At 34.1% G+C, this 12,750-nt stretch overlaps 1 protein-coding gene across 1 annotated transcript; it reads left to right on the top strand.

The window, feature by feature from the left end:
• Positions 1-2,498: 2,498 nt before the first annotated feature.
• Positions 2,499-2,948, top strand: LOC125833271 (uncharacterized). Its single transcript, XM_049512419.1, has one exon. It carries the CDS (start codon positions 2,499-2,501, stop codon positions 2,946-2,948), a length of 450 nt encoding a protein of 149 aa, XP_049368376.1.
• Positions 2,949-12,750: the final 9,802 nt, after the last annotated feature.

Here is a 12,750-nt window from a genome sequence, read left to right as displayed (position 1 = left end):
AGAGGAAAAAGACAAGTGCAGGAAATTTGAAGACGGTTTAAATGATTCCATTAGAAAGAATGTGGCGATCCTGCAACATGAGAACTTTTGTAAGTTAGTGTCTCTGCTTTCACTTGGGAACTACTTGATAAAGAAGAAGCTAGTAGAAATGAAAACAAATTCTGAAAGCCTAGACCAGATTTTGGGGGTCCATCAAAAAGGGGAAGGTTTGATAATTCTAAGGCTAGTAGTGATAACAGGCCACCGCAACAAAAGCAAAACAGATCAGATTTTTCTACAGTTAGCACTCCAAATTATGGCCAAGGCAACCCTCGCGTTCCCACTTGTCCACAATGTGGAAAGAACCATTATGGTACTTGCATGAGAGCTTCTAGTGCATGTTTCAATTGTGGGAGCTTTGATCATAAAGTAAAGGATTGTCCTAATCCTAATAATGCTCCTTCCTAGAGAACTGAAGGCTCAGTTCATAAGCATTCTATAATCCTCCTCAAACTAATGAAGGTGCAAAACCTAAAATCACCCAAGCAGCAGGGGGCAAGTGGAGCGAATAAAGCTAGTGTACCAAAGGCTATTGCACATGCTTATGCTATGAGGCAAAGGGATGATCAAGATGAAAAAGACGTGGTTGTCGGTAAATTTCACTTATTTGTCTTATGTGTGTTTACATTTTTGATCCTGGTTCTACACATTCCTATCTTTGTTCATCGCTAGTTCTTACTGAAAACGTGAAATCTGTGAGACTTAATTTTGATGTGTTGGTTGAAAGTCCTTTGGGTTATCAAGTTACGTGTAATCGAGTTTACCAAGATTGTCCCTTCGTGATTCAAATAGTCTTCCCTACTGATTTGATTGAAATGCCCTTTAAGGATTTTGATGTTATTATCGGGATGGATTGGCTTTATAAATATCATGCAGTAGTAGATTGTAGGTCTAAGCATTTAACATTAAAAGATCCGACATTTTCACACATCATTGTACAAGGTGAAAGATCATTGACATCTAGTATTATTTCTGCGGCCTTGGCAAGAAAGTTGATGCGTCAAGGTTGTGGGGCATACCTTGCTCACATAGTTGATACACATTTGGAGAGTCCTTGTATCAAGGACATAACTGATGTATGTGATTTCCAGAAGTCTTCCCAGAAAACCTTCCTGGATTGACTCCGGAAAGAGAGGTTGAATTTCCAATCAAGCTTATTCCTGGATCTACCCCTATTTCTATCACTCCTTATAGAATGGCTCCGTTAGAATTAATAAAATTGAAATCTAATTGCAAAAACTTCTCGAGAAAGGTTTTATTCGACCTAGTGTTTCTCCTTGGGGAGCCCCTGTTTTGTTCGTAAACAAGAAAGATGGCACTCTTAGGCTTTGTATTGATTATAGACAATTGAACAAAATAACAATCAAGAATAGATATCCATTACCGAGGATCGATGATTTGTTTGACCAACTGAAGGGTGCTAAAGTATTCTCAAAAATTGATTTAAGGTCTGGATATCACCAACTGCTTGTTAGAGCGAAAGATATTCCTAAAACTGCTTTTAGAACTCGGTATGGTCATTATGAATTTTTGGTGATGCCATTCGGATTGACAAATCATCCTGCGGTATTCATGGTTCTAATGAATCAAGTATTCAAGCCTTATCTTGCTCATTTTGTGGTTGTTTTTATAGATGATATTTTAATATTTTCTAGAAGTAGTGAAGACCATGATAAACACCTCTGGATTATTTTGCAAATTTTGAAGGAGAAGGAACTTTATGCTAAACTTTCCAAGTGTGAATTTTGGCTTGATGAAGTGACGTTTCTGGACATGTTGTATCAGCCGAAGGCGTGAAGGTGGATCCTAGTAAGATACAAGCAGTGGTTGAATGGAGGCCTCCCAAAAGTCCAACCGGGGTAAGAAGTTTCTTAGGCTTAGCGGGATACTACAGAAGATTTGTGAAAGGCTTTTCCATTATCGCCTCTCCTTTGACTAAGCTCTTGCAGAAGGAAGTAAAGTTTATTTGGGATGACAAATGCCAAAAGAGCTTTGAAACTCTCAAATCCTTTTTGACTCAAGCGCCTATACTTACTCTACCAATTGAAGGGAAATAGTATGTAGTTTATAGTGATGCTTCTCGCAATGGTCTAGGATGCATTTTGATGCAAGAAGGGAAGGTTATTTCTTATGCCTCTTGAAAATTAAAACTACATGAATTGAATTATCCTACCCATGATCTTGAACTTGTTGTTGTAGTGTTTGCTTTAAAAATATGGCGGCATTATTTGTATGGAGAGAAATGTCATATATTCACTGATCACAAGAGCTTAAAGTACTTGGGTACTCACAAGGAGCTAAACCTTCGACAACGTAGATGGCTTGAACTCATCAAGGATTATGACTGCACGATTGATTATCATCCAGGTAAAGCCAATGTGGTTGCAGATGCCTTAAGTTAAAAATCCTTTGCAAGCATTTCTTTGAGTCCTTTACCCTTGCTTCTTGAGTTAAGACCCATGAATGTTTGTTTTACACCTGATTCAAATGGTTCAGTTATTGCTAATTTGCAAGTAAAGCCAATATTACTTGAACAGGTGAAGGAAGCACAAAAGTTAGATGAGAAACTTGTAAAATTGACCAGAGAAGTTCAAAATGGGGGAAAACTTGATTTTACATTAACAGAGGATGGTGTCTTATTTTATCAGAACATGTTATGCATCCCTAATGATGACAAATTGAGGAGAAAAATACCGAATGAAACACATATTTCACCATATGCAATGCATCATGGAGGTACAAAGATGTACCAGACCAGCAAAGAACATTATTGGTGGAATGGTATGAAGAGAGACATTGCGGAGTTCATTTCCAAATGTTTGGTTTGTCAACAAGTAAAGGCAGAACATCAGGTCCCAGTTGGTTTACTACACCCTTGTCGATGCCGGAATGGAAATGGGAGAGAATAACTATGGAATTTGTTTCTGGACTTCCTCGCACCCAAAGAAATCATGATGCAATATGGGTGGTTTGGACAGGCTAACCAAGAGTGCTCACTTCTTAGCAATCAGGATGGATTACTCACTTGAGCGTTTAGCCAAATTGTACATTAATGAGATTGTAGACTCATGGGATCCCTATGTCTATTGTATCTGATCGAGACCCAAGGTTTACATCTAGATTTTGGGGTAGCTTGCAGGAAGTTTAGGTACTAAGCTGAAATTTAGCACTTCGTTCCATCCTTAGACAAACGGCCAGTCGGAAAGGGTGATACAAATTTTGGAGGATATGCTTCGAGTTTGCATTATGGAGTTTGAGGGTAGTTGGGACAAACACTTGGCTTTGATAGAATTTGCTTACAATAACAGTTATCAATCAAGTATTGGAATGCCTCTCAATGAAGCCTTGTACGGAAGGAAATGTCGAACCCATCTTTGTTGGAGTGAAGCTGGTGACAGGAAACTTATTGGTCCTGAAATTGTGCAACAAATAGAGGACAAGGTAAAAATTATCAAGGATCGTCTAAAGATTTCTTCGGATAGATAAAAGTCGTACGTTGATCTTAAAAGGCATGACATTGAATATCAAGTGGGAGATAAAGTATTCTGGTGTCTCCATGGAAAAAGATTATGAGATTTGGCAAAAAAGGAAAACTTAGTCCCCAATTTATTGGACCTTATGAGATACTTTAAAGGGTTGGACAGTTGCATAGAAATTGGCTTTGCCACCTGAGTTAGACAAGATCCACAATGTCTTCCATATTTCTATGCTCAGAAGATATCGTTCTGATCCATCTCATGTTCTTCCAGTTGAATCTATTGAGGTTAATCCTGACTTGACGTATAATGAAGAACCTATTTTAATTCAAGCTCGGGAAGTGAAGCAACTTAGAACAAGAAAATCCACTTAGTAAAGGTACTTTGGAGGAACCAATCGGGAGAAGCTATTGGGAGAGAGAAGAAGACATGAGGACCCAATATCCGCACTTGTTTCGGGACTAGTGTAAGGTAAATTTTGAGACGAAATTTCTTTAAGGGGGAGAGAGTTGTAACACCCCGAAATACTAGCCAAGAGTCGTATGTCGATTTATCGTTGCTTAATTAGTACAATATGTTTTACTCTCATTTTGGGAACTTGAAATGTTGTGATAATTGCTAACTTGCTTAACATAAATTGTGATCATAATTTAAGGGATTGAGTTGGAGTGTTTATGTAATATTCTAGTTAGAATTAGGTATAACTTTAAGAGGAGGTGAAGGATATATATATAGGTGTATATGTAAGCATTTTGGGCAGCACACAACTATTTGGGCAGCACCTTGAAGGACAGTTGTACAAGGGATAAACATCACCTTTGTGACTACATATTTTCACACCTCCTTTAGTAAATTCATTTCCCTCAAGTCTTAGAACCTTAGAAACATATCTAAACAGTTTGTTCTTCAAAATCACGAGAGGAAAACTTTGTCCTTTTGGCTGGGATTCGAGACACACCCTTCTCTTTGGTAAGTGGAAAAATCTATTTTTAAGTTGGGTAGTGTTTAGTATTTTAAGCATAACTTGTTTTATAAACTTAATTTGCAGTGAATAAATATGATTTGGAAATATAATTCATATATGTACAACTCTTATGTTTATGTAAAACTCTAATTTAGTTGTTATGGATTCGAAATATGGGACGCAACATAGGACAAGTTCTGTCCAGAGTTCGAAAGTAGAAATCATGTATGGAAAACTGTTTGTGTTTTGAATATATCTTTTTGTACAAAAATATTTTGCAGTGATTATTTTTTTAGCAACCTTAAGATATGTACCTACATCTTTCATGAAGGTTATAAAGTCTAGTTTTGCCATTTTCCTTTTCAAATCTAAGTTGCGACATGAGGTACTAGGCTGGCCAGAATCACTGTTTTGGGAGCATAGCCATATTTGTACAGGCTAAGCTTACTTGTGATGATAATCCTGTTTTACTTCAACATTATTGAGATACTAGGAATTATAGAAGTTATTTAATTGTATTTTAAGGTTGTATATACTCGTAAACAAGTTGAGGACCTTGATCCGTTGGTTGGTCTACTATTTGAACTCGCGAAGTTTTGTTGGACTATTTCTACGCAAAAGTATTGAGGTTTGTGTTTAAACTTGTACTTGTACTCTTTTTACCTGCTGGTATATCTGAAAGTTTATCTTGGTTCCTTGGTTACCTCTTGTCACTTTGCATTGTCATGTTGTTATCCTTTAAGACGTTAAAGACACTTGTGTAACTCGCCCACTTATACATATTGTTTGATCACTTGGCACTCTTATTGGGATCTTGTCCTTCTTGTGGTTGTGACTTTGTCACTATTGGCATGCCTCTTGATTCAGATCATTTGCCATCTTGACTCTGGATTTTTAGTCCATCTTAAGAATGGAAGTTGTCCATTTTAAGTACGAACTAGAAAGCCATTTTTAATATGGTTCTTGGTTCTCTTGATTATTGGGCTTTGACCCTTCTTGATACATGTTTGTGCTTGGTGTGACGACATGATGTATATATTGGGCGAGCCTTGTTATTGAGTCTCTTGGAAAATGGTGCTATGAGCTTCTTGACAGTTGGATCTTTAAATATCAAACTTGATACTCTTTATATATTGTTACTTGATTTATTTATTATGTTTCAACTGTGCTTCTCCTGACTTGAGAAAGGTAGCTTAGTGAATCTGAGAGCTCCGAACCTATATTTTTTACACCACTAAGCTATATGCTTAGCGATAGTTGTTTCTATCGTAGGGAATGATCGAGAGGAGGCATGAAGCGGGCCATTGAGATGGAGATTTTGAGAGCTTCAAGGAAGATCACATTTGCATATAGGCATCTATATTTTGTATAAACCTTGGGACTTATACATGATCTATGTGTTGTATATTTACATGAAATTTTGAGGGCTAATCTGATCATGTCACCATGGGTTGTAATATAAGTAGCCTATATGTTTTGTTCTTTTTGGGGGTGTAAGCCCAAGTTTGTAATATATTAAATTTACCACTAATTTTGAATATTCTGTGAAGCAAAACCACCTAGTTTGGGTGCTCAGATGTTGGAAATATTCTTTTTATATCTTTTTACTAGTGTGAGGACAATATATGCATAAAATATCTTGAGTTATTGGCTTATTTTTTTCGAAAGGGTCTCTACAGGGAGATTATGGGATCTGATTCATGCATTGCACAAGTAAGCTTTAGGGTATGTAGAGATGTTCCTCTTATGGTATGATGATCTATGAGTTGACTATGCTTATGACTTATGCTTTTCCATTATCTTCAAAATGATGCTTTAACTTAGTAAATTGCATGCATTCAACTAAAATGTCCCTTTTAGCATGTTTTCATGATTTTATGCATAGCTATCATACTTAGTGCATTTTTGTCCTAACCCATATTTTCCTACATTTTTCGTAAGTGTAGGGTCCGGTTTCAAGGTGGTCATTATTGTGGCTAGAGCTTGGATTTACTCATTTCCCCTTGCTTGTTGGTGAGTCCTCATGATTCGAGGACATATTTTCCATTTAAGTTTCATTCTTGCATTTGACTTTCAGATTCTATTGTATGGGCTGTGACCCTATTTTATTCAAGTATTGTAATAGATGGCTAATTGAGACAAGTCTAGACTTCGCTTTCCTTTATGAAAATCTTGGATTGAAATGCTTTTTACTCTTTATTGTTTTATGCTCATGTTATGATATGCTAAGTGGCTTACATGGTGCCTTTCGAGGTCTATGTGCCTTGTTACGTCTAGGGGGTACCTTGGGTCGTGAAGTACCACATCACTCACCAAGTAATTAGCGAGATCTACGAACAAGGGATAAGATCATAAGAGACTACCAAAATCTTTTCTTATGGAAACGTATTATCTATCTCAACCTATCGTCCAACTTTAACATTGCTTCTTCTTCCAATCTGACAAGTGATCACAACTTGATTTTCAGTCCCTTTCCTATATTTCACTTCGAAGTTGAACTCTTGCAACAACAACACCCATCGAATTAGTCTTGGTTTAGCATCTTATTTGCCATAAGGTATCACAAAGTTGCATGGTCAGTGTGTGCATAGTGACTTTGGTGCAAGAAAATAGGATCTAAACTTCTTAAACGCGAAGACTACAACAAGGAATTCTTGTTTGGTGACTGTGTAGTTCTTTTGAACAATATTTAGGGCTTTGGCACATAGTATATGGGATAAAGAATCTTCTCACGCCTTTACCCTAACAACATGCCAAGCACCACCCCACTCACATCACATACAACTTCAAATGGTTGTCCTAATTCGATGAAATAATGATAGGTGATGAGATCAACTTCTCTTTCAAACCTTCAAACGCCTACAAAAAGCATCATCACTCAGACTTTATTTCCTTCTCAAGTAACTTGCATAATGGGTGCGCTGTCTTGGAGAAGTCTTTGATAAATCGTTGATAAAATCAGGATGTCCAGAAAGTTTTAACATCCTTCATAGGGATAGGTGGGGGAAACTTTTCAATCACCTCATTTTTGCTTTATCAACTTCAATGCCTTTTTGAGGATTTTATGGCCAAAAACTATGCCTCTTTCACCATGAAGTGACACTTCTCCCAGTTTAACACGAGATTGCATTTTCCACACCATTTTAGAACATCACCTAGGTGGGCCAAGCAATCATCAGACAAGTCACCTATAATATAAAATTCATTCATGAATACCCCAATAGTGCTTCCGCCATATCTAAGAAGATAGACATTATGAAACAATGAAAGGTCATTGGTGCAACCACAACTGAACGAACTCCTCATGAAAGAAAATGTCCCATAGGATCAAGTGAAAATGGTCTTATCTTGGTCTTCAGGATCTATATAGTCTGATTGTAGCGTGAATACCCATCTAGAAAAAGTACCAACCTTTACCAAAAAGGGATCTAACATTTGATCCATGAATGGCATTGGGAAGTGATCCTTCTCTGTCTAAACATTCAACTTGCGATGATCTATGTATACTCTCCAACCATTAACCGTCCTCATTGGTATAAGCTCATTCTTTGGGAACCACGATGATTCCTCCCTTCTATGGCACACATTGAATAGGGCTCACCCAATTATTGTCATCAATTGGATAAACCACTCTAGCATCCAACCCCTTGATGATTTCCTTCTTTACGACTTCTTGCATATGTGGATTTAGTCTCCTCTAGTGCTCAATGCTCGGTTGCAACCAAGCATGGGTTAGATCTTATAAGAACATATGTCTGGTGGAATGTCTATGATGTCAACAATAATCCATCCAATCTCCCTCTTGAAATGCCTCAACACCGATACCAAAGCCTTTACTTTCCCTTTGGTTAAATCAACATCAATTATGACTAGCAAAGTATTGTTTTGGCCCAAAAATCATACCTCAAAAGAAATGTAAATCAAGAAATAATGGACTAATGGTGCAATAACAAAATTAGTCTAATCTAAAAGTCTTTTCCCTAGCAACGATGCCAAAATTTGATATGCTCAAAGTGCACCTCCCTAAAGAAGTATAAGCGGTCGTTGTTCAAATAAAGAACCTAATAGAGGTTAGGTTCAATCCCACGAGTAATGGGGTCTACACTTCGCCTAATCTATTGTTAGTCATACTCTGAATCTAGTTATTTCCATAAGAAAGAGGGTTTCATAAAACAAAAGCTTAAATGATGATTTTAGTAACACGCAACCAAGTAAGCAGAAGTGAATGTTTTGTAAATTCAATAGAAGATAAAACTAGGGTATAAGTGTTCTCCACAAGTCCTTAACACAGTAACCTTACAGTAACATTGTCTAGTGTCCAGCATGCAAAGTTGGTAACTTAGGTATCTCTTAAGTGGTTGGTCGCCCAAATAGGGAATTTCACCATGCAACTTTGGCCCGTCTATGGGTGTATGCTTTACTAACCCTTACCCTTGACCCTAGATTAGCTATCACTAGTCTGTTTAAGCTATTAGATGAAGTTTGTAGCCATCAAATCACTGTTATTTAATCTATTTTCTCATTTGTTACCCCTCGGTCAGGCAAATAGGAATACGGCGAGTTCTAACATGGGACCTCGTTTAAAAGCAATTAAAGCCAAGAGATCAACAATACATGCATAAACACTATTCAAGAATTACAAATTGTTAGGTCTAGTTTGTTAATTCCTCGTGGTTCCCCACAACCCTAGTTGTGGATTTAGCTACTCATGCTTGAGTGATCACAATTCATATAAATGTTGTTAAAAAAAATCATGAATTTACAATTAGAGGAGATAAATTTTGGAATCTTGATTGATGAATAAAAGATTCAATATGAACCAACGATTTAAAGAATTAAAATGGAAAAGTGTTTCACAAAAATTAATTCTCAAAATCAAAAACAAGGTTATCTACTGTCTAACCATAAAAACAGATAACAAAAGACTATAGACATCCAATCCTAAATACAGTAGTTAACAAAACATAGGAAAAATAGGACTTCGATAGTCATTTTTACGGTTAGGTTCTACGAATCGTAGGAACCTTTTGTCAAAACAACTTCCTCTTTCAATCTTATGGACTGTTCTATAGACAAGGCTATGAATCGTAGTCCCTGTATGGGGCTTAAACTTTAATCTTTTCTAAAACTTGGACCTACGGCTCATAGAAGTTCCTACGACTTGTAGTCCAGTCTCGTTGCCCAACACTAAGCTCCACGACTCATCCCTACGGCTCGTTGAAAAGTCTACAACTCGTAGGGCAAATAGTCTAAACTCCAAAAGTTGTTATTTCACTGAATTTCAACCCGGCGTGTCAAAAACCTATTTTCCTACAAAACAAAGGTAAATTACCATCAAACCTACTAACAAGTGCTTAAGAACAATGCAAAACTCCAAGTTTAAAGCATGATAAGTATCGTAATTATACTTGTAGGTAATCATTTTCATTTGCTTCTCGTTTCATCATTTGATCGCCTTGTTTTAATGTATATTCGTTGTATCCTTCGTTAGTATCTAGTAAAGTGAAGAAGTATGTGGATAAGAAATTTTAGTGTTTATAATTTTTTTTTATTTTCAAATTTTAAATTAGTTTTAATGATTCTTAAATTTTGCACTTTTTTTAAAAAAAAATTACAAATTATTTGTTTAAAAAATTGCAAACATGAGAGATTTAAAATAAAATATAATTAAAACTTTCAAGTGGCAGATGTACACCATAAAAGTGAAAATATGGGTGTTTTTTTCCTTGCAACCACGACACTTTTTCTTTATCTTTTTAAACTGATTTTTTTTCTAATTTTCTTCGTATCTTAGAAACAAATAGCTAATTTAAAAAATGTAAATGTTAAAGCCACATTAATCGATAAATGCAATTTGCAAAAAAAATTAGGAAAAGATCTAAATTATATAATTTTAAATAATTACATATTTTTAAATAATTAAATAGATGTCAATTAATAAACAGAAGTACTCTAGTTAGGATAAAAATAAGAGTCCAAAAATACTCTAACATTAGCCATACATTCTATTAAGTTATTTAATCTTTGCAAGACCGTTTTTTTTTAAATGTTTACACTTTAATATTTATTTTTAAGATTATAAATTGATTTTAATAATTCATAAACTCTGTATTCATCCTCCTCCTCCACCTCCTTTGCAGATTATGTGTTTTTAAAAGTTTCAATCATAAGTACACAATAAAAGTAAAAAAAAGGTGGTTTTTTCCTTTCACCCACATCCCTTTTTCTTTTAATTTTAAAACCATTTTTATTTTTAAAAAATCTCTTCATATCTATATATGAGAAACAAAAAGCTAATAAAAAAATTAAATGTTAAAGCCACATTAATAAAAATGCAATTTGTAGTGAAAATTTAGGAAAATATCTAAATTATGTAATTTTGAAATGATTATATATTTTTTAGATAATTAAATAGATGTCAATCAATAAAGATAAGTATTCTTGTTAGATAGAAACAAGAGTCTAAAAATACTTAAACATTAGCAACATATTCTATCAATTGTGGATTGTAGAACTTGCAAAAAAATGAAATAGTTCTATAAATAATTAAAATAATAAGTCAATAAGAATAAGAATGTTTATACTATTTCAAATAAAATACTAAATAGGGTTTGCGATTGTTTGTTCCAACAATAATGGATTAAAGACACTAAATATAAAAGTAAACTGGAGATATGAATAAATAATAGATAGAGATCTAAAAGATTGAGATTCAAATTCAAATGGATAATCTTATGTAAAATTATATGTTATTGAATAGAAAAAGTAAACAACTTAAAGATACTTCTTCTTAAAATGTATTTCGTAGGAAAAAAATGATCATGACCTTTTAGGACTATATAATCTATGTAACGAAAGCACAATCTCTATTCAATTAACTTGATCTTATCACACATAGTAAAAATAAATAATTTATAGAACTTTATTTTCAAACCATTCTTTTTAAATTCCACCCTTATTCATGAATAGGAATCTAAGCAATTACAATTGGATTTCATTTTCATACCTCAATATTGTTTGATTTGGCTCTTTGGCCAGAAACTCAAGTCTAACAAATCTTGAGGAAACTTGAATGCTTTCTCTATCTTCCTGACCCAAAGTTATTATTTGTAAATTTTTGCATCATTCACTACAACAAAAACACATTTTAGTGGTAATAAATATACACATAAACAAAGAGTATTAAAATCTTTACCGGCATTAGTTAATTGTCATTGGATCCAATGTCGCTAAAGTCTAATTTGTCCGCGCTTCAGGTGATCATAAATAATAATTGCATTGAACTTGGAAATAATCCTTTACTAATATCCATACATTAAAAATAATGGAAAATATAGGTTCTTAAAAAAATATTAGTAATATTCCAACATGAATTTGATTATTTGTCATTATCAAATAACTCAAGAACCTCTAATGAATGAGTTATTCATGAAATAATAAATCATTGGTTCTTTCATCAACATTAAAAGGAAAATAAAGATGAAATATGAATATATATACAAAGGCATTTCGTAAGAAAAAGAACACATTTAAGTTGCATAGATTATACAATTGTGATCTATGTCTCAGGGAAAAATTTAAAAAATTGTTAACAGATTCAAAAAAAGAAATTACGCTTGAACATGAAAGCAATTATAACTTTTGAACTTTCATAATGATTTTCTTCAATTGATAAGTGAGAAACTTCATATCTATGTTAAAATAGATAATATGTAAACTTATATATAGTACTTTTAAGTTATAGAATTTTATATAGAATTTTATATAGAATATCAAAACATGAATTCTTAAAACTAAGTACAATAATTATTTTCTGCACAATGAATATACCTACCATGTGTATATGTTCAGTATAACTGGAGACAATAACTTTGCAGAAACATAAACAACAGAGTTTAAAACATGTACTCAAAAACAACAATTAACATCATAAACATAAATTATTGACTGTAAAAAATATATCAGGATATGTAAAAATAGAATGAAATAGAAAGAAAAAATTGAGTTCACTGAATGCACAATGTCCCCTTAAGAAAATTATTCCCCTCTAATACATGAGATTTAAAGAATTAGATCCTCTTAGGATGGAATAATTTTATTCACCAACGTATTGATACAAAAATAATGGTGCCAGTAAGCCACTCAATAGGAGCAAAGTACACGAATATTTAATTGTGCAGAAGAAGAAGTTCAGATTTTTTGTTGTTTTAAAATGAGAGGAAATCCCTCTATTTATAGACAACAAAGGGTAGTGTGAACAAATGCTTATTG

Source organism: Solanum verrucosum, unplaced genomic scaffold, assembly GCF_900185275.1.
Source record: "Solanum verrucosum unplaced genomic scaffold, falcon-dt-bn FXZP01000097.1, whole genome shotgun sequence".
Taxonomy (NCBI): domain Eukaryota; kingdom Viridiplantae; phylum Streptophyta; class Magnoliopsida; order Solanales; family Solanaceae; genus Solanum; species Solanum verrucosum.
The sequence above is the reverse complement of the archived record's forward strand: the minus strand, read 5'-3'. Positions and strand labels throughout refer to the sequence as shown.

What these genes read in the sequence shown, in the direction of transcription:
- LOC125833271 (XM_049512419.1), top strand. Translation starts at nt 2,499, where the DNA reads ATGAATGTTTGTTTTACACCTGATTCAAATGGTTCAGTTATTGCTAAT.